We start from the raw sequence: 26,441 nt of genomic DNA on the forward strand, positions 1-26,441 counted from the left end.
TGGACGCACTGTTCCGTGAATGCTCCAGTGTACAGGAGAGAACAGGCAGTATCAGCAGAGGGCCAGGGCTGGGAAGTGCGAGCACAGCACTCTAGAATTGGAGGGAAAAACACATCTACACCATACTTCTAGGTCTACCCCACTACCTATCCAAGGATTGAAATAAGAAATGTATCTTCCAGCCTAGTTTCTTATAGCAAGTTACTGCAGGATGTGCCCCAGTAAACAAATGAGAACCCCAAAGACATAAACGGTGGAGCTGATACAGTCGAGTGATGGAGAAGCCACAGGAAAGCTTAGGGCTGGAGGCTGAGAACACAGCCCTAGTCTAGAGTGGCAGACTGGGAAACAGCTGCCAACAGCCACCTCACAGGTGCACAGTGACTGATGGGGCAGCTTCTGTCTTTGGCTTTAGCAGCAGTCACCGAGGCTTGGAAAGATGGCATTATTAGAACCTAAGATGATTCCTCTTGACTGGTAGGTCTGTAAGGGTGTTTCCAGGAAGGATTAACTGAGGGGAGAGGATCCTCCCTCACAGTAAGTGGCACCTATCTGCAGCAGACCAAACAGGAGGTCCACAGAAGAAGCACTGCTGCCCAGCCCATCTTTGGCGTTGGCTTGTGAGTGCACCCAACTCTATCACTGCTGCCGTCCATCCAGCATCTGACAGCCTCTGTCTGGCCTTGCCACATTGGCAGAAGACCAGTGACTTCCCAGTATTCCTCTAGGCATTCAGTGGGCACTCCAAAGGCATCCAGCAGCCTTACAGACTGTGCACCTATATTTGGTTCTCAGCCTCTTTGAAGGGTGGATGGCTATTATGACACTACCCAGACCAGTAGGTGCCAGTCCTGTGAATCATCTTGTAACAACATACACTCTTTGTCACGAGAACCAAGGTTTTTTACAGACTGTGGTACCAGGAATGAGCCCAAAATAACAGCAAAAATCCCTGTAACAATCCAGCTGCTCTGCCCCTTGGAACACAAACACATAATCTAGCACACCTAATGGTACTGCCGCGGTGTCAGTGCTACCTAGGGTGATGTCTGGAATCTCTGAGGAACACACAGGAGAATCACAGTAGAGGCCTTTGGGATTTTGGAGCAAGGCCTTGTTCTCACCTACAGACAATGATTTTGAGAGACAGCTCTTGGCCTGCTATGGGGGTTTAGGGGAAACCGAGAATCTGACAATGGGCTGCACCACACGTCATAGGCTAGGCATTCCCTACCAAGCCATAAAGGTGGACATGCAAAGCAGCACAACTGGAAGTGATAGTTATGTGACTGAGCCAAGGCAGGCCGTAAATTAAGTTACCCAAATGCCTATGGTTCCTACCACTCCAACAATGCCTTCTGTTCCCAAGCACTGCCTCATGCGACATGCTCTTGTGACTGGATGTCTAAGGAGAACAAAAGTGAGGCCCGATTTATTAACAGTGCTACCCTGTGTAGAGTCCATCCCTGGAGTTTTACAGCACCTTTCTGGGACAACCCTGAAGGACAGAGAAGGAAAACCCTGTGGTAGGCACAACTTTGGGCAGGACAGAGTTGTATATTTTTAGTATTATTTTTATCCTCTCTATACTTGCATGCATGCTACTGGTGTGCACCAAGGTCAGAGGACAACCTGTGGGAGATAATTCTCTTTCCACTATATTGGTCCAGGGAATTGAACTCAGGTTATCAGGCTTGGTGGCCAGCACCTTTAACTCAATAAGCCATCTTGCTGACCATACACATTTTATTTGGACAGATGTACAATTTATACATGGACACATAGGACATTCTCAATAGTTTGGATGAACAGCTGGGGACTTGGAAAGAGCATGATTGGAAAATTGGTGAGATAGACATTTAGGGAAGAAGAATATAAACAGATCTTCAAAGGAAGCGAAGATACTTGTGTCCTGTGTAAATGTTCATCAAATGGTGACATCAGCAGAGGAGAATGTCAACAAGCAGGGTGACTTGTTTTGTAGACAGAGGTCAACTCCCTTTCCTGGCCATTCCTGTCATTACCCTCTGGACCCATGAACAACAGGGTCACAATGGCAAGGATGGAGATGACACATAAGACCAACAACCAAAGCAGCTGGCTTGACAAATGGGATATGGCCTTTTAAAGATACAGCTACACGGCCAAGTAGGCAGCAGTAGCCAGAAGGGCTGGGGTAGAGTCCTCTAGAAGACTGCATATGCTCTGATTCAGGGTTCAGATTATGGTAGTTTCTCCTATAGCCAGGACTCATGGATCCAAGAATCAAGGGGTAGAAATAGGAACAGTACCACTCAACACTACTACTCCCAGTGGCCCACTAGCAACATTTTACTTGCTGTTCCTACAATTTCATGCTCAGCTAGCCTTGGTTCCAGAGGAAGGAGTGCTTCTGTTAGGAGGCACAAGAAGCATTACATGGATCCAATTAAACTAGAAGCTAAGACTTCCCCCCAGCCACTCTGGCTCCTGACGTCCTTGAGTCAACAGTAAGAAAGGAGTTATAATGTTATCAGAAAGAACTGATCCTGACATCACAGAGACACTGGGCTGTGACAGAGGAAGGAAGAGCAGTGACCATGTTCTGAATTAAGTCTGAAACTGTAACAACTTGATCCAGGCAGGATGGTAAATGAGCCAGAACCTTCCAGGAGGCTGAGGCAGGGAGGACATAAATTCTAAGCCTTCCTGTGTTAAGAAATAAGTTTCAGACTACTCCCACAGATAAAGAAACAAGACATGCTGAGTATATGAGGTGGGCAGTAAAAAATATAAAAACAACTATACAAGAAACCAATCACAGAAATGAGGAATGTAACTGCCATGCAGGCTTCCGTCTTATATTGTTAAAATGTTCATGGCTTTATATGTAAGGATTAGTTGGCAGATATTTGGGTTTTCTTTCTTTTCCTATTCTATTACTATATAGCATTAAGAAAATGTCAGAACTTAAGTGTTGCTGCTCTGTGTACATATTTAAGTTATAGGGTATAACTTGAAGACATCTGCTATGGGGGAAGAACTGATGTTTTCAGTTGTTTATAGTACAGTTAACAACACATGATGCTGAATTATGACTCTGTATTATCTTAATTTGGAAACTGATCATGAGTGACTTCGAGTCAAGTTGTCTAGGGGTGGACTCATGATGCTTAATCTTGTAAATTTGATGGCGATTACCTTGACAGAATCAAGTAAGCAGCATGCCTCTGGGAGGGATGAGGGCATTTCCAGGAAGAATTAACTGAGAGGTGACCCATCCACCAAGTGTGCACACCCTTAGGTATACCAGATACATAAAGGTGTCTGAGGCAAAACAGTGCTGCAGCCTATGAGCCTTCATTTCCTTCCTTCCTTCCTTCCTTCTTTCCCTTCCTTCCTTCCTTCCTTCTTTCCCTTCCTTCCTTCCTTCCTTCCTTCCTTCCTTTTCTATATGGATGAGTGTTTTGCCTACATGTATGTCTCTGCATCAGTGTGCACCTGTACCCTCAGAAGCCAGAAGATGTTAGATCTAAGACTAGAGTTACAGGTGGCTCAAATAGAACTCAGATCCTCTGAAAGAGAAGCCAGTGTGGTTTTTTGTTTGTTTGTTTGTTTTTTGGGGGGGGGGTGTTGAGACAGGGTTTCTCTGTATAGCCCTGGCTGTCCTGGAACTCACTCTGTAGACCAGGCTGGCCTCAAACTCAGAAATCCTCCTGCCTCTGCTTCCCAGAGTGCTGGGATTACAGGCGTGTGCCACCACTGCCTGGCGCCAGTGCTCTTAACTGCTGAGCCATCTATCTCTCCAGTCACTTCCCTTCATTTCTTGCTGCTAAGTCCATCTAACTCATCTCAGCATCTAGCTGATATTAGACTCAAGCTACGTTGGCCTTCCAATACATATTGAAGACTAACAACTCTGGAATCTTCCAGGTCTTCTGCACCACACTGCTCCATGCTGAAGCATCCAGCCACATGCATTCAGAAGTTCTCAAGTTCTCATTCTCTCTGGTACACAGAGAAACTGTTGAACTACCCTGCCACTACTGTGCAGGTGGCTGTTGTGAATCCCTTTTAGAATAAATTTTATTAGCCAGGTGTGGTGGCACACGCCTGTAATCCCAACACTTGGGAGGCAGAGGCAGGCGGATTTCTGAGTTCGAGGCCAGCCTGGTCTACAGAGTGAGTTCCAGGACAGCCAGGACCACACAGAGAAACCCTGTCTTGGAAAAACCAAAAAAAAAAAAAAAAAGATAGAAGAATAAATTTTATTTATTTACATACTTTCTACCAGTTCTGCTCCTCTAGAGACTTAAGACAACCAAAAGAAAAACCACCTGGTTGGAGTGTTAGCATGAGAAAGCTTGAGGGGCACCTACAATGAAGTCAGATTGCTGTCTGCTGCGGAAGAAGTCCAGATCCTTCGGGATGTGGGGGGAACAGCGGTATAGCCACAGCAAGGGTTGGTAGAGCCTACCCGACATCAGAGACCAGTGTTTTAAGTAATCCTGGAACCCAGACTGGCTCTAGGAAATGGAGTGCAGACACTTTTCATAACAAGTATGCAATTGACTTTCAAAGTATAGCTATGTCCTGCTCTAATTAAAACAAAAACTTAGCATATACTAATTATAATCAAAGAAATGAGAGACATCTTACCATATTCATCACATTCTTGAGCTTACAGCAAAGAGGAAAACACATTACTGATACTTTCTCCCAATACTGGTGATTAAACAAAGAGGGGTGTGTGTGCATGCCAGGCAAGTACCCTGCCACTGGGCCACGGCTCCAGCAATCTTTTTATTTATTTTGGTGTGTGATATGTGTGGGGTGTATGCACATGCATTTGAGAATGTGGTTCTCAGAGCAGGATCCTGGGTGTCATCTCAGTTGCCTTCTCATTCTGAGACATGGTTTCTCATTAAATCAGAAGTTCACCATTTTGGTTAGGCCGTCAGGCCAGTGAACTCCTGGGATCTTCCTGTCTCCAACGCCATGCTGTGGGTACTGGTATGTTCAGCCATGTCTGGCTTTTATGCATGTACTAGGCATTTAGACTCCTGCTTCCAAGTGCTCCTAACCACTGAGACATCCATCTCCCACGATTCCATTTATTAGTTTGAAGCAAATTCTCAGTAAGTTGCCCAGGCTGTCTGGAACTTGATCTGTAGAGCAGGTAGGCCTTGATCTTACACTCTCTTTCCTCAGCCTCCTGAATAACTGGCGTTAAGGCCTGCATCACCTGGCATGGTTCTGTGTTCCCTCAGTTACTTTCTGTCCCCTACCTGTTAATAAAGGCTGTCTGTCAGTTATCTAGACACTATAGACTCAGTAGTACATGCAACCAACAGGGTGAGTCATCTGAAAAACAGGACAGTGTCCAAGATGGAGCCAAGGGATCAGAACCCTTGATGGTGGTGAGGCTGTTGCTCCCATCAAGATGTGAAGAACTACAAAACCATCTTCTAAATGTGTGGGGCCCATGGCTGCTGACCCAGCACTGTGATGGGGAATGGGCTGGCAAACACAGCTGTACTTGGGAATTTCTACCCAGAACAAATCAACTCCAAATCCACTCTGAAAGCAGACACAATGCAGGAGATCCTTTGAATGAGCACCTGACTGCCTCTTGCCAGCTGCTGGCAGAGCAGCGGCATGTGCTGGGAAGGGTTCTTGCTGCTGAGAAAACTGCTGTGCTATTCTACAGCTGACAAGACCTCAGCAGCACCTAGAGTTCCTCCTCCAGACACACAATCCTTGGGCATAACATTCCTAGTCGGACTCTAGTTAGCGAGCATGCTGGCAGCCTTGGCTTGACTGCTAATCCTGCTGCCACAACCTGGGCCCCCTTTACCCACTCATCTATTCTGCCCTCAGACACTGGCTTTTACTGATTTCTGTAATAACTCTTCGGTCACCTCAAATACACCGATCCATTTCTGCATGGAGCTAACAACATAACATTTTATGGAACTAGCAGAACACAAAAGCAATACCAAGTGTCCCCAGAAGACCAGTGTGCTGCAAAGCCAGCTTCTTACCAAAGCAGACTGCCACTAGACCAAAGCGGGCAGGGCTCATATAAAACCGGGGGAAATGCGAATGTAACTGCACACTGCTTAGGGCAATGAGGGTCCGGTGAGACTGTTACCAGTGGTGTCGCAGCCATCTTAGTGGATGCATGTACACTCCAAGATATAATCCTAATGTAAAATTTCCTGACATTGTCGTCTTCAGAACACATCCCTATGGGTAAGTGACACATGGATACTAGATAAGTTACCTCACAATTTGGGACTGAGAGTAGAGGTTAGTAGACATCTGTAGAAAGACAGATATTGGGGGACTGGAAAGATGGCTCAGTGGGTAGACAAGCCAGACACCCTGAGTTTTGATCTCCAAAAGCCATACTGTAGGAAAGACCTGATTGCTGCAAGTCATCCTTGAACTTCCACTTTTATGCTCTGACACACTCATACCCACACATACAGATGCACAAACCAATTACACTGTAACAAAAAAGAAAGACACAGATTGTGTTTCCGTGTACCTCCAGGTGAAACTGAAGACATTCTGTAGATCTTTATACCATGTGAGAGAAATGAAAACAAACAGCCAGTTTTCCTTCTTGTAATCTGCCCACCTGGGTCTCCTGACTGCTGGGTAAGTACAGACAAGCGTGCTGATATGCTCAGCTCTAAATATCCACTTTGATGGAACTAACACTATCATCACAGCTGCTGTCCTGGGACTGTTACTTCCATCAGCCCGGTGGACTAGTAAGGAGAGAGGTACTCTTCTTGGGTTAGCCTCATCTAATAGGGCTCGAAGTTGGTGTCCCTATAACGAGTCATCCTCAGACCACGGGCTACACACACCACATGTCTTATGTAGACATGGGCTGCTTGAAGCCCACTGTGGCTCAGCTGACAACTCTGGCCAAGGGCTGCCATCTTGGCACTTTCTAAAGAAACACTTGTCTTTGTTTTCTCAACACTACGGGTTTTGTTTCAGATAGGCAACTTTTTCTAAAAATCTGGTTAAAATGCTTTTTACATTAGATATCTGAAAATTTCAGTCTTCCTGAAAGCAGAAAAAGTTGTAACAGCTCGTCTTGATCCCACAACTGTGACTTTCTTGGTTTTGTCTGTTTTCAGACAAAAAGCTCTCTATAGTTGTGGCTGGCCTTGAGCTTGTGGCAATCCTTCCCTTGGTTTTCACACTCTTTTCTATCCTCATGATGTCAGTGGCTGCACCCCAGTAGCTTACAGATCTACCCCTTACCGCTGCAATGCTGTTCTCAATTAGTCAGTCTGCACCACTGTGACCAAAATCCCAGGCTTAAAGTCCACAGGGGAGGAATGAAGTCATCCTGGCTCTTGGTTTCAGAGCTGCTTAGTTCATACTATGGTGAACCAGAGAAAGGACTATGGAAAGACTATGGCCAGGACAAACGCCATGTCCTTCAAAGGCTCCATCTTCTCCTTTCCATCCTTCCCAATAATGCTGTCATATCCACAATCATCAAGAAACTAACTCCAGATTAGATCAGAGCCCTGTTGACCTATTCAACTGTGCAGACTCTCCAGAAACCCTCTGGGGCCGGCTGGCCAGTCAGCGCCGTGCCTGTTCACCTCCTGCACTCTCAACACAACTAAACTGGCCAGCCAAGGCATGTGACCCAGCACTAGTTCCATCTCTCCATCCCTTTTATCTAACAATGTAGCCACTTCCTCAGGGCAGCCATCATAAAGCAGAACTCGCAGACCTGTAGGTGGCTGGCTGGGAAGGCTTGCTCTGAAGCACCACAGCCTGGCTTGCTGCCAAAAGTGGTCATTTCTCATGGATGTGTTTGCCAGGTGCCAGGATGTTATTACCATGGCAACCTCAGAGTCACTGAGTACACCACACCCTCTTCTCCTGACAACAGATGCCTGTTCTATCTTCATGCTGTAGCAGGTTCTGCAAGGTGAGTGGTTCTCCCTTGCCTTCACAAGGCCCTGCTTCCTTCACACTAAAAATGCACACTCAGTGGAGGCCAAGGTGCCATGTGTTGGCACCAACAGTCACTGTCACTGCTGAGTCATCCCTTTCCAGGACAGCAAAGTTCACAGAGCAGACACTGCAAACCTTTAGGGCCTCCAGAGGTGGTAGAGGGGAAAACAGAGCTGAGACCCCAAGTTTCTCTTTTCCATGCAGTCAGTTCAGTTCTTTAGATTCCTTGCTTCATCCTCTGAATTCAGGTACCTGACTCTCAGGAATTCAAAAAGAATCCTTCCTAGTCTAAAGCAGTCAGCACTTTCTAATACAGAATCTTCCACTGCAAAGGGTAAAAATAAAGTCAAGTAGTCTTCAAACTCCGTATAATACACTGCCTACAGCTGTTAAACAGAGATATGTCTCTGTCCTTCTCATCTCTGCAAGTGCATGGCTCACCACACTGATTCGAGGAGATCCTATCACAGCAGACAATTGCCAAGGTCTGCTAAAACAAGGCCCATGTACTGTGACATATCTGAGAAAATGAACTTACTTGTCATACCAGTTTATCTGCCCTGCTGAGGCTTCCAGACAACCCAGTGCCTTACAAAATGTCTCCATGCCCAGGGAAAAGGCTCTGTATGAAGTGCTTTTACTACATGCATGAGGACCTGTGTTCAAGTCCCAAAACATAGAGGAAAAAATGCATAGTGCAGTAGTGAATATTTATAAGCCCAGAGTTAGGAAAGTGGTCCCAGGAGGATGGGGAGGATGGACCCTTGGGATTCTGGCCAGGCTATCTGGTTTAAATGGTGAGCTCCAGGCTCTTAGCAACTCTGTCTTAAAGGGGATGGTTGTGTAGGCATTTCTAAATCCTCTGGCCTTCACACAAATGCATATACACATATAGAACCACAGAATCACTCACACACACACACACACACACACACACACACACACACACACACTCTCTTAAAAAAGGTAAGTGTCTTCAAGAAAAGACTAGTTTTGCTATCACCGGCCTGAAAATGGGAACTGGAATGACTTCTGCAGTGGTGCATGAAGGTCACATCTGAGCCACCAGATGCATCTGCAGGATCCACCATGTTTAAAAATGTTTCTTTTGATTAGATTTTCCTCCAGAAAAGCCTCTCTAAACTAAGTTAAAACTTACACCAGTGCGTGTGAGCGCATGCATGCATGCATGTGGAAACCAGAAGCCAACACCATGCATGTGTCTTCCTCAGCTGACATCCCCCTTAACTGCTTTCCAGCTTACTGTTTGAGACAGGGTTTCTTACAGGCCGCACTACTCCCTGGCACAGCCATCTCCCTGTTCCGGTTGGTGGGTGTGATGCAACTAGCTGCTTTAAGCTCTGGCCACTGTGCCTTCCTTGCTGTGATGAACTGTGATCTGCAATAGTGAACTACACAAATCCTCCCCCTCTCCAGGTGTTTTTTTGCCAGGATATCTAATCACAGGGACAACAAAGCTAGGCCAGAATCTAAATGAGTCCTGAGGATCGGGCACTGTTAGTCAAACAGGGCTCGGTGTGGGCTTGTCATCTGTTCTCTCACAGGCCCCAGGCTCCATTCACATATTTAAACAACTCAAGGGGGGGGGGGGAGACAAGGAAAATAATTATTTTACAATATGGAAAATACGAGGTTCTCAAATCCTGGTGGCTATACAGAGTTTTTGTATTGTTTCTCTGATAGCATTTCATGTAGAACTTGTAATCCTTCTGCTTTTACCTCTTGGCTTATACCAAAATATTATTATTGTCCAACTATCTTGTCCGTGGTGACATGTTTGAAAATGTTTGCTCCTGACTTGTAAGAAGGTCTAGCCCTACCCCCACTCACTGTTCAGCTTAGAAAGAGGGCTGAAACACTAGCACAGAACCAATGCAGCATGACTGCGATCGACCACAGAAGACAGAAATAATCAATTACCCGATGCCAAAGAGAGCCAAGCCACAAGCAGGGAACAGGACACTCACAGGGAAAGGAGATGCAGACCAACAGCCAGAGAGTGGTACCAAAAGTATCCGACTAACCAGACTGTGAGCTTCCCACTGAAGGCGCACAGGGGAAACACAGACTGACTAAGCAACTGCCACTGAGGGCAGAGGCATTCCCCAGGCACCCAGGTAGTGGGTAGGAAGATGACAGCGAAGCCTTCTCCTCTGCACAGGGCGGAGTCCCCATGCTGCAGGTGCATGTGGTCCAGCAGATACTGTCCTGCTAGTATGTCAAAAGGTAACCAGCATGTTCAAACATAAAAGAACTGAAGAGACCAGCATCAGACCCAGCAGAGGCAAACCAGTCAACTTGTAACACCAGTACCTGCCAGCCCAGGGTTCTCTGTGGTATCAAGGGTTTACTGGACTCTGGTTCACAGGACTCCGAGGGACAGAAACTGTTATCTGAAAGCCTCCCCCCCAGACCCAGACAGTCTTCTTTTATATGAAGGCTGAAGGCTGGCTTTTTTCTTTCTTTTGAAACAGTCTCACTTCTATATATGTGCCAGGCTGACTTTAAATGCAAGAGCTTCCTGGCTCTACTTCCTGAGTCCTCTGAATACAGTAGCTACCAGGCATCCCAGTCAGTTACCAGTGCTCGTCTGTTCTCACTTAAACCTCTGAAGAGCCCTTGAAAAAACCCAGCTTATGAGACTCAAATGCCCAAGAGATGAACCACACATGGAACTCAACTGGAGATTCTGTGCCTGAAAAAAACAATCTAGTCAGCCACAGACCAGCAGCTAAGCAAGCGGGATTACAGTTACAGACAGTACGCACACTCCTCTTACGCTCTCCCAACGTGAAGCTAGTACTCCTGACAAACACTTAGAGTCAGAGGTGAGCGAAGGGAAAGAGAACCCAGGGCCTTGAGACATAAGTAGGCAAGGGCTGTACCACTGAGCTATAAACCCTGGGAAGGAAAGGGCTTCACAGGACTCATTCCCTCTACACAAGAACATGTAACCACACCTCCTGTACTTACTGGTGCTGGGGCTGAACCCGAGGTCCTGTGCCTGCCGTGCACGTGCTCCACCTCCAAGCTATGTCGGCCACCTCTGATCTCCCCTCTGAACTACAAAGAGACCTCTCAGGGCTGGCTTCTTGCCATGCCTACATTCTCAGCCCTGAGTTTGGACCACAGGGTCTGTGATTGAGTTCTAGTAAAATCTTCCCACCATAACCCACACAGCTTAGGATTTGCTGTGTGGCTGCAGGTCGTCCCTCTCCTCTATGATGAGGTAGCTCTGTGGGCTTGAGCCAAATGCCAAGAAATGCTGTGCCTTCCTTGCTTCTTCCTACCGCCCTTGACTAACAACTACACTGTCTACAAAGAAAATGCCACAGTCACAGCAATGCCCCTGTTAAACACTGGGACAGGGGCCAGTGAGACGGCTGATTGGGAGAGGCTTGCTGCCAGGCCTGACAACTGAATTTGATTCCTGAGACAGAACTGACTGCTGCAGGTCATCCTTGGGACGCCCTGCATGCACTATGCTGCATACTTGACAACACACATATAATACATTTAAAAATATAGTAACAAAATGTACCCTAGGATAGGCTCGGGAGGGAAATGACGTAGCAGGTAGAACTGCTTGTGCACAGGCTGATACACTGAGGGTGATTCTGAGATCCCAGGCCAAGGCAGAAGGGAAGAACTGACCCCACAGGACAGTCCTCTGACCTTCCACAAGAACACTCTGGCACATGTGTACCCTTACTCACATGCAATCATGTGTGCACACACAGAACATGTAGTCACAAGGAATACTTTAACTTCAGTTATTTATAGAACATTGCACAAAGCTTTGTTGACTCTCACAGTGGACAATATTTCATTCAGCATTAATGCCTCTTGCATAATTTAATTACACTCTTCTCTAAGGATTTATTGCAAAGTAGCTAAGTAATATAGAATAGGGCTTGAAAAATGGTTCACCATCAAGTTAAGAAATGAAAGAAATTGTTAATTTTATACATCTTCACTTAAAGAGCTTCTAGAAGAAATTTCATAAAATAAAAAATAAGATGTTCTTTTCCCCAGGCTGCTCAAGTCTGAGAACACTAGTGAAAAGCTAGCCACAGGAGGCGGGATACATCCTGAAGTCCTACACGAATACCGAAGGAAAGACGAGCCACCAGCTGTGCTAGCACAGACCTACAGGGCTGTGTGCCTAGACACACGAATGTCCCAGCTGGGAAAACTCACTCAGGGTGGAACCCTAGATATACCTAACACTGGAGGCTGGCGTGCAGCCCGGCAGTACAGTGTGTTCTTTAACATGCGTGAAACCTAACAAGTCCTAGGTTTGTCCACAGCACCACCTCAGGCCAGGCATGACAGTGTACGTCTGCAATCCTAGTTTGTAGAGATGGGAGGCAGGAGAGCAGGAAGTTCAGGGTCATCCTTGGCTACAAGGCTGAGTTTGAGGAAAGCTTAGGGTTACATGAGACTCTGCCTCAAAAAATAAAACAGGGGCTAGAGAGACGGCTCAGCGGTTAAGAACACTGAGTGCTCTTCCGAAGGTCCTGAGTTCGGGTCCCAGCGACCACATGGTGGCTCACAACCATCTGACTCCTTCTTCTGGGGTGTCTGAAGACAGCTAAAGTGTACTTACATATAATAAATAAATAAATCTTTTAAAAAACAAAACTCTGCAAGTCAGTTGCTGTCAGGAGCTGTTCAGAGGCGGGAAAAGTAGCCACGCCTCCACCTTAGCTTCCTTCTCCCAGTTCTCAATGACCACTGGCCACTGTACCCAGCATCTATCTCTACTTCCCCAGGAGCCACACACTCATTCTATGGGCCCCCAGCAGTGCAGGTAGCTCTATTCAAGCCCCAGTGCTCAGGAGGTGGCGGGGGAGCAAAATACCATGTAGCTGCCACTACACTGCAGTAGAGAGGCACCTCAGCCTCTGGTCACCACTGAAGTCTTAGAATGGGAGTCCTTGGAGACTAACGGGATATGCTTTGGATGTGCATGTTAGAGTCTTCTACCTAATGTCATTCATTCTGCCTGCTTACTCCCATAACCCCACTGATAAAACCACTGCCCGTCAGCTTCCTTTTTGCTACAGTAACATCTGTTTCCCCATTCAGGCCCTTAGGTTAAGATGCCCATGACTGTGTGTATGACATTTCTGTGGCCTCAACCCAACTTTGCTCTGATGCACTGTGGGGCCTCCCTAAGTAAGCCCTTGTGCAGTGGCTGGGGAACAGCTGAGCAAAACCTTTGAAATGACATACACTCATTTTCACCTCATTTATCTGAAGCGGCTCTGAGGGGAGTGTCACTTATTTCCCATGACCGTGAAACTTATTTGTACGTTAAACATTTCTCCCATTTCCTTAATCGTTTTATTAAAAACAAAAAAGCATTCCTAGGCATAATCAAGTGTTGACTATGGCTTAAAGTAGATGATCTTTCCTCCTGCCCCAGACTCTCCTTTGGAGAACACATCTGGCCCTCAAACTCAGAAGTCCGCTGGTGGACAGCCACAGGGCTCTAGCTGGCTGTCTTCCAGACACTGCTCTTGAGCCCTGGCTGTGCCCGCTTTCAGACTCTCCTCTGCAGAGCCAACCTGTGCCGGGCTCTCTGTACTAGGACTGGAGGAGCTCCCGGAGGGAGGGGCAGTGCTTCTGCCTGATACAGGCAGCCTGTGCCATGGCACACCAGGCAGAGGGGGCTCCACTATGGAAGGTAGAGATTTTGCTTTTAACCAGATTCTCTCTTAAACAATTTCTTTTCAGTTAAACTTACTGTAATTATGTATCTGGTTAAATTTTATGCTAACACACAATTTAAATAAGAAGAGAATTGCTGTTTCTGTGAATTTAAAGTTGAATGCTTTGGAAAAATTGGATAAAAAGCCACATGCTTTAAAAAGCTACCGTGCAATTACAGGAGTAAAAGGAACTGTTGAGGCTCCAAATAACAAAATAAAAAGCCTACACTGCAGGGCTGGAGCACTGGAGGGCTGGAGCACTGGAGGGCTGGAGCACTGCAGGGCTGGAGCACTGGGCGCCGGCTTCCCACTACAGAAGCCTTGACTTGGATGCAGGATAAGGAAGGTGGGGACATGCTCTGCTGGAGCCTGAGGAGCAGCTGTGGCCCAGAGCTGAACGGGTGGAGAAGGGCACATATGAGCTCTTCAAAAGATAAGATGGTGGGCCAGTGAGACGGCGAAGGTACCCGCCTTCTGACCTTGCAGGTCCCAGAACCCAGGAAAGAGAACCAATCCACTCAATTGTTCTCTCACTGCCACATGTATTCTGTGGCATGTGTATGTGCTCACAGTGTGTGTGGGTGTGTATGCGCGTGTTCGTGCATGTGTGGGAATGAACACACACAGATACTAAATAAAACAATGTAAAAAAAGATAAAGAGCAAGCCCAGCAAGCAGGGCTGGCTGGCTTGGTGACAGTGGCTCTGCTCTCTCAGACTGATCAGATCCACATGACCATCTGCAGACCTGTTTTCACTACATGTTTGTTTTGTTTAAGGCATCAGCTATTTCATGGGCTTCCAATAGCAAGTCATATTTCGTTATGTCTCCTGTATTAGACTTCTTTTCAAACTTCTCATATTCTGCTACTGTTGTTTAGATAACCAGGGAATTTTTTAACTAAGAGAAGGAAGAAAAGAAAAGACAAGACCTCCACAAATCACCTTAGGTTTTACTTGACCATTGCTATGTGGAATCTTAAAATACAATAGAAATAACTATTTCTAATGTTTCGTTCAGAATATAATAAAATAGCATTTTGCATGTACAGATGGCAAAACCAAGGCCTACAGAACAGCAACTCATGCAGACAGGGTCTCACTATGCAGCACTCCTGTCTGGCCTGAAACTGTGTATACCAGGCAGGTTCTGAACTCAGAGATCTACCCGTCTCTGTCTTCCAAGTGCTGGAATTAAAGGTACAAGCCATGAGACTTGAGATTTGCTTTATTTATGTGTATATGCATGTGTCTGTCTATGTGTGCTTGAGACTGCAGAGGTTAGAAGAGGGTGCCGGACCCCATGGAGTTGGGAGTTATACCCTCATGACTTGGCTGCTGGGAAGTAAATTCTGGTCCTCTACAAGGGTAATATGTGCTCTGAGCTGCTGACCCATCTCTTCAGGCTTCTTCAAAGTTACGCAGTGGTAAGCAAGAGCCTTGTGCATCCTTAGAGTAAAGCAAGTGTGCACAGGAGCAGGTCAGGCCCGACCTTTATCCACATGGACAGACGCATGGCTGTTTAACGCACCAGTACAGCAAACACAAAGTGGACCAGCCTGGTAAGCAGGGCACATCATATGTGCCTGCAGAGCCATCGTGACCCTCTCTGCCCTCTGAGCACAGAAGCCTTGCACAGCTTTCATAATCTTTAACTATCCTCTGTGTCAACCTCTCCATCAGCCAGACAAGTTGCAACAGAAACCAGGCACACTCACTCTGTGTAGAGTCCTGACATTGTCACCCAAGGCCGCACAGTCACAGGTGCTCCCTGTCCTGTCTCAGGACACCTGCCAAGGCAGCAAGGTTATCGAATGATGGTGACCATTCACACATATGCACGAGTCTCTCCTCAAGTGTCATGCCACCCCTCTCTGGAACACTGCGGGAAAGAAGGAACGCCAAAGAATCTGCTAGATTTAACCTTGATACAAACTGGGATGAGCCGCAGGCACTGTCTGTATGCAAGGCTCTAAACATTACAATCAATTACCCAAATGTGAGAAAGTTTATAGGAAAACACACTTGATAGCCATAGACTATGAGGGCTGGTGGGTAAAGCACTTCCTATGCAAGCTTGATAGCCTGGGTTCTACCCCCAGGCCATAGCAAAGGGAGAGAGAACCGACTCCACACACATCACTCCATCAGACACACAGAGGAATAATAAGGAAAGAAAAAGATGTTGAAAATAAAAGAACAGTGGGAGCAAGGCTGGCAGCACTCTGCACAGGACCCAGCAGTTTTCTCTGTTAACACTTAAGCAATCTAATTACTGTATGTGGATGAATTTACCACAAAGGGACTAAAATCAACAGCCATGATTGGTTTTCCTCTACTTGGCTGCATTTAAGTGCTGCCCTAACGGTTGGCTACAAACCAAGTTCTAACCAATTGAGCAGAGCCAGCGCTGCTGCAAATGACCAGCAATGGGCCAAAGAAACCAAAATTTTCATATTCTGGCCACGTCACAGCAGGAGTGACGAAGCCTTTGCCAGAGATTCGGACTTAAACAACTCTAACAGCCTAACTAGCCAGAAGACAGGAGAAACGAGCTGAAACAGATACCCACAGAGACAAAGTACAGAGGGAGGCAAGAGTTCCACACAGGTATCTGGCAGAACTGGAGCCCTAGAGTACAAGGCTGTTCCTAACTGCAGCAGCCACGGATGCTGGGACTTTTTGATGGAATTTTGGGCAGTTTCATTGAGACCCAGATTCTAAGCTGTAGCCACCGACCTGGCTCTGCTCTAAAACCAGAGTCTTCTGTTGTACCCAGTGATTTATTTATTTATTTATTTATTTATTTATTTATTTATTTATTTATTTATTTTCTTTCCCTCCCTCCCTCCCTCCCTCCCTCCCTCCCTCCCTCCCTCCCTCCCTCCCTCCCTCTTTTTGGTTTTTTGAGACAGGGTTTCTCTGTGTAGTCCTGGGTGTCCTGAACTCACTCTGTAGCCCAGGCTGGCCTCGAACTCAGAAATCTGCCTGCCTCTGCCTCCCGAGTGCTGGGATTAAAGGTGTGCGCCACCACACCTGGCTACCCAGTGATTTTCTTGATCCTTGGCAGAGGGCTGTGTGGCTCTGAGGGCTGTGGTCCTTGTAGCTGATAACAGGAGCATCTCTGAAACCCACCAATCTGTGCATCTGTTTGCTCTCACCAACTTCCCATATCTAAACAACCTACTCTTCCTTATGTCCAGGACAGTTCATCAAGGCCTGATGTCCTTTTTGGTCAAGGGCAGTGTGAAAGGACTGGCCCTCAAGTAGACTAGATGAAGCCCGGGATTCCCTCAGAGCCACAGAAGGACTGTAGAATCCTAGGGCCCTGTCCTGAATCTGCCTGGTCCTCTGATATCCCACACTAGCAAAGTTTGCCTCGGGCCACTGTTCCCACATGATGAGTCACCACATGGCTGTGATGAGTCAGCTTGCTCCGCCATCCTGCTCGAGCCACAGGGTCTTGGCACAGTGTGCCACTGCTGACCTCTGTGTGTAACTGTTCACCTGTTAATGATGGAAATAGTTTCACTATCCCCAATTTCTACTGCTCTCTTCTATGGCTATCAAAGGATACAGGAATATGAACAGACAATGCATTTGAGTCTTGGAAGAGAAATGCAGGAATGGACCTACACACACACACACACACACACACACGAACACATACACAACTATCTCCCTAACTATGAATACACACTTAAAAAAAAAAAAACAACAGAAAAGCAGAAAACAGGCATCCATGGTGTGGGGTGGGTACCAGCACAGCATTTCCTCTCTGGAGTACAACCAGACTGTTGGCAGAGCCTCTGGTGCCACTGATTAGGTCCTTCATGAACTTTCCCTAGGGGTACCCAGGACATGGGACAGGCAGGCTCTGCACCAGGACCCCTCTCTTCCCAGGCCTGGGAATGTGCCAGCAGGAACCTCCAATACATTGCAAGGATGACTGCTGCGGTGGGGTACGCAGCAGGGCATAGAACATCATCAATTTCATCATTTAAAGAAATGGTGGAAGATCCAGCCCGGGTTTTCTAGGATACGTTCACAAGGTTCACTCAGAAACTGATTTTTTTTTTAAAGATAAGGTCTCAATCTGGTAGCTCAGGTTCACCTTAAACTCAGAGATCTACCCGCCTCTGCCTCCCAAATGCTGAGATTATAAAGGCCTGTGCCCCCATGCCTGGAAAGTCACTGGTTTTTATAGTCTTGTCACTTTATTACATCATGATAGCACACCTGTGTCACAGTGTGGAGACAGAGCGCAGAGGAGCTAGCACATATATAGACTGCTCACCCTCACCCTCAGTAAGGCAGCTCCATCTTCAGGAGGAGACCCCTCTGCAGGCGTGAGGAATGCAGTCTGCAGCAGGGCACCACAGCACAGGCTGACCCTTTGCTCAAGTTCCTCTTTCACATGACACTCAGATGATGCTCAGCCTTAGAACAGCCATGAGGTCTGACACCGAACTAGGACAGATATTCTGACCGCTCTGCAGAGTGCCCCCTTTCAGTGCTTGCAAAAACAAGAGAGCACCAACCACAAGATTCCAAAGAACAAAATCCCTTGCACATCACAGCCAACTCTCTCTAGTCTTAGGTCCCACACCCACTACTCAAGCAGCTTGGTTACAAAATACAAAAAGGAAACAGTACATTTGTATTGAACAGGTACTAATTTTTCCTTTTCACAATACCTTGGAACAATACAGCATTAACAACTATTAACATAGCATTCACAGTGTATTACGAGTTTTCCAGACAGGATTCCTGAGTCTGTGAGAGAAACCTTGGGTTTTCCTATCTGTTGGGGGCAAGTGATATGACTGAAACCAAACCCTGTAGAAACAGAGGGTTGACTATCTATTCATAGCAATCGTGACAAGCGACCCCACATTTTCTCATCCCTGCTTGCCGTTCTCAACAAACCCATGTCTGCCTAGGCCTGTGCTGATACCAGGACATTTTCAGAGTACCAAACAACTCTACTGCACAGACAACACTGCGAGATCCTCCCAGTTTCTGCTTTTGTCAGTCTTAACAAGTCCGAGCTCTGTTCAGCACAACAAGGTTTTGAACCCTAGGTGCCACTTCCCAGCCTCTGCTGCTTACTTTTCTGCCCTTGCCTGACTCTTCCTGTTGGGAATGCAGAGCCACAGGCTAGGCAAACATGCCGCCCAAGTCCTCCCCTCCTGGACCAGAGGAGGTCTGGGGAGTTAGAGCTCCGCACCAATGCAGGAGCGCATGAGGAGTGGGGCAGTGGCTGCGAGCTGGACATAGAACAGAGCACTCTGGGTACTCACAGTCTGCCGTGTACTCCACCTGGGAGGGCTGAGCAGGAGTGCCATCTGCCGTGGGTGGGGCTGGAGCTGAGCTGTCAGCCTGTGCTTTACGGACGAGGGCTGCTAGAGGGTGATCCGGATCCACCACCTTCAAGGGCTAAAGACAGAGAAGACACGTGGCCTTAGCATTGTCCACATTCTGAACCATGTACAACTTTGCTATTGAGGAGACTCGCCCTTAGTGGGGCTTCTCATCGACAGCTCTCACCCACCCCTTAATCAACTATACTCTGGGTCTGTGGAAAACCTTATAGATTCTGTCTTCTAGATCACAAATGTCAGTCTCATAAAGATGGGAGGAGGCCAAAGGGCAGAGCATGTATTTAGGAACTGTCTATGAAGGGAACCAAGGCTCCAGGAAGCAGACCTTTAAAAAACCTAGAAAATCCATTCCTACTAAATTCCAATCCACACAACAAAACAGCTTCCAAATCTTCACCAACATTATTTATATAATAAAACAGCAATTGTTTGCTTGCGAGGCCTGCAATATAGGCACATGGGAGGACAAGCGCTTCATCGTCACATGGGACAGGGAGAGCAGACACCTCAGTGATAAGAAAGACACAGCTGACCACAGGGACGCAGGCTTTGTGTTTCCAAATGTAAAGGAACAGCGATTTCGTGACAGTGCAAGCACAGCCTAGTGAGGGGAGATAGAGACCTTCATCAGTTCTTCCAGGCGGCTGCTCTTCTTTGACGCAAAGAGAGACGGGTGCAGGTAACTCCCATCTTCCTCATCATCTTCCTCTTCATTGTCAGAGGTTGGCCCAGGCTCTGGAATTGAATTCAAGATGTTGAATATCAGGTTTGATGGCATCATACACTTGTAATCCCAGCATTTGAGAAGCAGAGGCAGGTGGACAGCCACAAGACTCTACCTCCCAAAATTTTTCATTTTGGTTTAATTGTTAACATGTGCTAAATTATCACTGTATTCTACAAATCAAGATCATCTTTGAAGAGACTCTGCTTGGTGGCAGATACTTGTAACTAATCCTAGCACCTGGGAAGTGGAAGCAAAAGGCTCAGAGGTCAAGGCTAGCCTGGGGTTCATTAGCCACAATTTCAAAGACCAAAATAAACATGGGGCTAGAGAGAAGGCTCAGCAGTTAAGAATATTAGTTCTTCTTCCAGAGAACCTATCAGGGCAGCTCATAATTGCCTATAACTCTAGCTCCAGGGGACTCAAAACCTTGGCTTCCATGGGTACCCAAACAGATGTGGCATAGACTCAAAAAGACACCAGCAAATGATTGTAAATAGATGCCCCCCCCCCCCCTCCAAAACTGGGTTTCCATGTAGCCCTGGCTGTCCTGGAACTTGCTCTGTAGAACAGGCTAGACTTGAGTCGGGTGTGGTGGTGCACTCCTGTAATCCCAGCACTCGGGAGGCAGAGGCAGGTGGATTTCTGAGTTCGAGGCCAGCCTGGTCTACAGAGTGAGTTCCAGGACAGCCAGGACTACACAGAGAAACCCTGTCTCGAAAAACAAAAAACAAAAACAAAAACAACAAAAAAACAACAACAACAAAAGAACAGGCTAGACTTGAACTCAGAGATCCTCTTGCCTCTGCCTCCCAAGGCCTGGGATTAAAGGTGTGCATCACTACTGTCTGCCATATAAGAAATAAATCTTAAGCAAACAGATACATCTTATATTAAAGAGACAGACTGACTAACTTTGGGAGCCAGTGATTTTGATCCCCAGAATCCATCTGGTAAAAGCAGACAAATACCTCCTTCAGCTTCTCCTCTGACCCCACATGCAAGCCACGGTAAGAACAGGCCCACATACCATACAAATAAGGAAACAGTCAGGAAGAGCAACATGGGCTGGGGTGGCAGCACAGGCTTTTATTCCCAGCACTGGGAGCCAGAGAGCTGGGTCTGAGTTCTGAGGCAGTGGGGTCTACATAGGGGGAGAGCAGGAAGAGATGGGGAAGGAGGGAGGGAAATGAATACAAACGAGTTGTGGAAAAACTTGAAGGCCAACAAGGGCAGAGACCTATATAAGTTTTTGTTCCTTGGGTATCTGTACACAAAGACTATGGGGTAAATGTCCCTCATGGTTCTACAAGTTGTTCAGAAAAGAGCTAAAGAGAAGGGAGTGCCTCCTCTGCCACTTCCCAGCCTCCCTTAGGCACTGACTGGAAAGCTATAATGGAATTTTTTATTTTTAAAATGGGCAAAACCCTGGATTCCTGAAAGCAAGCATGTCCTATGCACTGTGGTGCAAGGCACTGAGGGAGTAACCGGAGAGTAAAACAGTCTCCTCTGCAAACCGTTGAGCAGTCAAATGAGAGGAAACGTTTGCAACACTTGGCTCTCTCCGATATTTAACCATATTCCAACTGTCTGGAAATTAAGGACTGAGCATGGAGACCGATGTGCCAGCAGAGCTAATCAGCAGCACAAGAACGCAAGTCCAGATTTCAGGCCCGCTCCGGAGACCGGGGACCTCACACTTCCCCAAGCCCCGTCCGCCCTGGCAGGCCCACGTACTTTTCTTCTCCTCGCTCTTGCTCTCAGCTAGCACCGTGTACCGTCCTTCCTTCATGGCTTTCTGGATGAATTTGTAGTAGGGGTTGAGGTAGTGATCAAAGCGCAGGAAGTCGAACTGGGAGTTTCGAGCTTGCTTGGCCTTCAGCATGATCTCGAACTGTGCTCCCTGCTTGCATACGAAGTTGGCTGTGCGCTCGATGATGGCATGCATTTTGGCTGTTGGTGGCTGGGGAAGAAATCATGTTGTCAGTCTATGTATGTATGTACACACACACACACACACACACGCACACGCACACGCACACGCACACACACAAATAAGTTACTAATAAAATGAAATAGCTTCATTTTACTGTTCCAATTTAAGAATAAGCTATTTCAAGGCTGGCACCAAGGCTGGTGACTGACAGGTGAATGTGCTTATCACCAGTTCTGACAACTTGAATTCAATCACCAGAATCTCTGTGGTGGAAGAAGAGCTGACTCCTGAGAGCTGACCTCTCACCTCCATTTGTGTATTGTGGCACATATGTACCCACAATGTCCCCAGATAAGCAAATGTACAATATTTTTTATCAACAAAGAGAGTTTACACTAGAAAATTACATGGAAAAACTGCTTATGTAACCTGAGGACCTCATCCTTCATAAAATAAAGTGGCTTAATTTCTCAAGTTTAGTGGCTAATTAATAATGTCCTCCTTACTTTAAAAAGAAGAAATGTCAAAACCAACAAGATGGCTTATGGGTGAAGGTATCTGCTGCTAAGCCTGAGTTTCTGAGTTCAATCCCTGGAATCCACATGGTGGAAGAAGTGACCCCCACAAGCTGTCCTCTGACCTCCAGATAGATGCAGTGGTGCAATGTCCCCACCACCACCAAACAAATGAATTGTGATAACACATTTTTTGAAATGAAGAGCAGTGTCTACAGTTTTAAAGTTATTTGGCTCTTGAATAAACTAGGTTCCATATTAAAGGAAATCCAGTGTGGGACACAGGCCTGATGAAGAGTTTCACCAGCTCCGGTTTAACAAAGACTCATTTGTAAAATAGGCCATTCTATAAACATGTCAAGGATCAGGATCACTCCAGCATGACCCACAGAAGCAGGCGTGATTGCACCACACAGGCTCTTGGTGGACCAGGTCAGCTCGCTGGCTCCAATGTCTTAAAAGCAGCTACTATGATGATGCTCTGACTACAGCAGCTCAGACAAGCACCAATCACTGCACAAAACAAAGCCTCTTAGTTTCCGGCTTTGCTTTTGTTTTGTTTTGGTTTTTTTTGTTTCATACTTTTATTTATTTTCTGTATGTGTGTGGTTGCTCCAATGGAAGTCCGAGGACAAATTGTAAGCGTCAGCTCTCTTCTGCCACATGGGTCCCTGGGTAAAACTCAGGTTGTCAGGTTTGATGGAAAGTGCTTTCACCTGCTGAGACATCTTGCCAGTCCCAAAATATAATATGAACATACCTCATGACCTACTACCACGATAATAAAATGTAAGAAAAACTATTTCTCCTGGAGAAAACCATTTATAATGGTTAACTCTAGTTATAATGACAGACTCTAGTATCATCTAAGAGGTGGATCTTTGCGCATGCCTACTGGAGATTATCTTGATTACAGTTAACACGGGTAGGAAGACCTGCCCACTGTAAGTGGCAACATCCCCTGGCTTGGATCTTGGACTCTAGGTAGAGAAGCGGAGCTGAAGAGCAGCATACATTCATCCCCCTCCGCTCCTGATTACAGATGCAATGCGAGCAGCTGCTTCAAGCTCCTGCCCTCTTGCCTTCCCTGCCAAGGTGGACTTTGACTCTGTGTGAGAATCAAGCCCTTTTCCACTTACGAGGCTTCTGTCAGGGTACTTTAATCACAGGATCAGAGACTAAAGACAACATTCTCTGCATCTTTACTATGCAGATCTTACATTCTCTTTCATCTAGAACCATCACAGCCATACCAACACTAGAGAGCACTATTTTAAGAAGATACTTAGTAAGCCTGGCAGGCTGGCTTTTGATTCCAGCACTCAAGAGTGCAGAGGCAGGCAGAGCTCCATGAATTCCAGGCTAGATAAGGCTTAAATTAAAGAGGAATTAAAAGACTATCTCAAAACCAGAACAAAACAACTCCACAAAAAGGAAAGAAAACAACAATAACATCAACAATAGCTAATAAGGACTGGGGTACAACTCAATGTCAGAGTACATGCTTAGCACCCACAGGCTCTGGGGTTGAACTCTGGCACTAATCATGTACAAGCCCAAAAAAACAACCAAACTCCCCTCCACCTGCAAACAAACACAAAACTCAAACCAACAAACAGTGGGATAGCCACAGGACAGGAAGCCCCCAAGGACAGATTTCCCAAGAGCTCTGAGAAGTTCTGGATAGGGGACAGGAAGGGACAGATCAGTAGGAAGGCAGTATAAGTTGGGAGGAATCTGTGTCTTCCTAGTGAGAAAGAAACGTTTTGCCCATAGGTCTAAACAAGTGCCAGATCTGTCACAGGACACAGACATAATCACAGAAGAACTAGCAGAAAATGTGGCAACTGTTTCCTATCAATTAGAAGAGGAAACAAGCTGTCCCCAACCAAGCTTCAGAACCCTGTGGCACAAAGGAAAGGAGAGGCACAACTTCAGCAGGATGTGGAAACTACCTGAAGAGGCACACACCGACACAAGACACTAGAGCAGCACCCACAGGTGGGGGAAGAGGACCCCTTCTTTTTCACAGATGAATGAACAACAGTCAGGAAAGCCCAGGGTTTCTCCACATCACGTGACTGGGATTTCCAGACAGGAATGCAAACAAGCACAGACACACTGGCACAGGCTTGGGGCACGCACGGCGTGTCCACATAAGAGCGTCCTGTCCTACAAAAGACTAAAATGTTACCCGAAAACACCTAATGAGCTTTCTCTTTCCTTTCCCACTGTCCAGTATATTCTTCCAGAAATGTGTTCTAACAGGCTTGCTAAGCAGCAGAATTTCTGGGCCCCTGGGCCTGACCAGTGTTGGATTGTAGAACCCAGTAAAATGTAATACTAACCCACAAGGAAGCCCATGAGTCTGTGAGCACCTGGAAGAAATCAGTCACAGCTCAAGACTCATCACACTAGGTGCAGACACCCACGTCTGTCATTTCTAGTCTTGGGACTTGAGGAAGGAGTGACTAGAGGGGCCGAACAAAGGACTCTGCACTTCGCCGTAGAAGGTACCACAGGGTTTTAGATAGCTGGGGTAGAAATGATAAGTAACTGTACCATGTCAGGACACATGATACATAAACACATATTTGTAGGAAAAAAATAGCTTTTCTGTTTTTCTTTCTTTGAAGCAGAAAAACATATCCATAAAGTTACCATTAAAAAAAAAAAGGTTAGGATCGGTGGGGCACACCTCTAATCCCAGCACTCAGAAGGCAGAGGTGGACAAATCTCTGAAAGTTCAAGGCCAGCCTGGTCTACAAAGTGAGTTCCAGGACAGCCAGGGCTATACAGAGAAACCCTGTCTCGAAAAAACCAAATCCAAAAAACCAAAAAACCGAAAGAACTCTTTCTGCTCTTCGAGGGAGCCAGGCTTGATCTCCAACACCCATCTGCATTAGACACCTCCAGTTCCAGGAAATTTCACACCCTCTTTTGGCCTCTGAAGGAACCTGCACTCATGTGCACAAATCCCCACAGATATGCATAATTTAAAATGAATCTTAAAAAAAAAAAAGGCAAAACAAAACCAAAAATATGTATCACTGTAAAATGTAGGCTATTCATTCCTCAGGTAAACATTTTCAGCTCTCACCAAAGCAGGGAAGGGTAAAAGACAGAAACAGGGAAGCAAACCTAACTGGCAGCACAAAGGAGCATCCACCCAGATTTGTAAAAGGCGGCAAAAAGGAAGGCCAGGCCCCACCCTCCCTCACAGCATTCAGGAAAAGAGAAGAACCTCAAGTACATGCTGACCTGAGGGTGGCCACACCAGGGTGGAGCGTGTCGGAGGGACTGTGGGTGGGTCATGGTGTCTCCTGTCCACCTGATGATGTACATTGCCAAGCACTAACCCTAGGACAGTTATGCCTTCAACACTTGCTACTGAGTGGAAATAATGTCAAAGAAAACACATGTTCCTGACAGACGGTCAGGAATGCTTTCCAAACATGACTTATAAACATGGGGCACACGCCTGTTACAGCAGCTCTTATGGGGATGGAGGAGAGAGGATCCGGAGTTCAAGGCCAATCGTAGCTATACACTGAGTCTGAGGCCAGCTGCGTTACACGAGGCTCAGTTTCAACCTAATTTAAAAGGGGACTGGTGAAACAGCTTATCAGACCAAACAGCAAACTGGAGCCTCAACAGAGACAGGCAGGGGCATTCCCAGAGCCCTTCCTCTGCTTTCCTCATCTGTGGGAGGGCGGCCAGGACATGTCACATGGACCCAAGAGTGTCCAGTGAAAGTGCGGCAGAGAGCAAGTGCCACTACAACTCAGAGCAGACAAAGCCAGCAGCATGAACTTTGCTGACCACAAGACCACCCAGAGCATAACTGTTTCCACAATGGTATGTAGACAGCGGCATCTGAGCTGGACCCTGGCTTGCCCAGTAAACCCAGAGACCCCACCGACCTCCACACAGACCCAACGCAGTCCTCCGGGGCTCAGGCTGCTGCATTACCTCTCTTTTTCCCTTGCCCTTCCTTTTCTTGTTCTAAGACATATGTTTTTAAAGTCTATTATATATATGCGTGTGTACCTTCATGAAGTTATCTGTCCTGTGTGTTGGAACTTGAGAGGTCAGAGTGTATGCGGTCCCTGAACCCATGTACACCACCTGATGTAGGCCCTGGGAAGTGCTGATGTAGGCCCTGGGA

The 26,441-nt window shown here is 46.7% G+C and overlaps 1 protein-coding gene across 10 annotated transcripts in view; it reads right to left on the reverse strand.

Moving 5' to 3' along the window:
• The window catches only part of Sfswap (splicing factor SWAP), a 65,567-nt gene that overhangs the window by 33,218 nt on the left and 5,908 nt on the right, over positions 1 to 26,441 (reverse strand). For all 10 annotated transcript variants that reach the window (XM_052168873.1, XM_052168871.1, XM_052168874.1 and 7 more), the window contains 3 exons: positions 21,560 to 21,785; positions 19,721 to 19,833; positions 19,018 to 19,153 (listed from right to left, as the gene is read on the reverse strand). In XM_052168873.1, the coding sequence (XP_052024833.1) occupies positions 19,018 to 19,153; positions 19,721 to 19,833; positions 21,560 to 21,785 (475 nt within the window). The remainder of the gene's footprint in view (positions 1 to 19,017; positions 19,154 to 19,720; positions 19,834 to 21,559; positions 21,786 to 26,441) is intronic.

This window comes from Apodemus sylvaticus, chromosome 22 (assembly GCF_947179515.1).
Source record: "Apodemus sylvaticus chromosome 22, mApoSyl1.1, whole genome shotgun sequence".
Lineage (NCBI taxonomy): Eukaryota > Metazoa > Chordata > Mammalia > Rodentia > Muridae > Apodemus > Apodemus sylvaticus.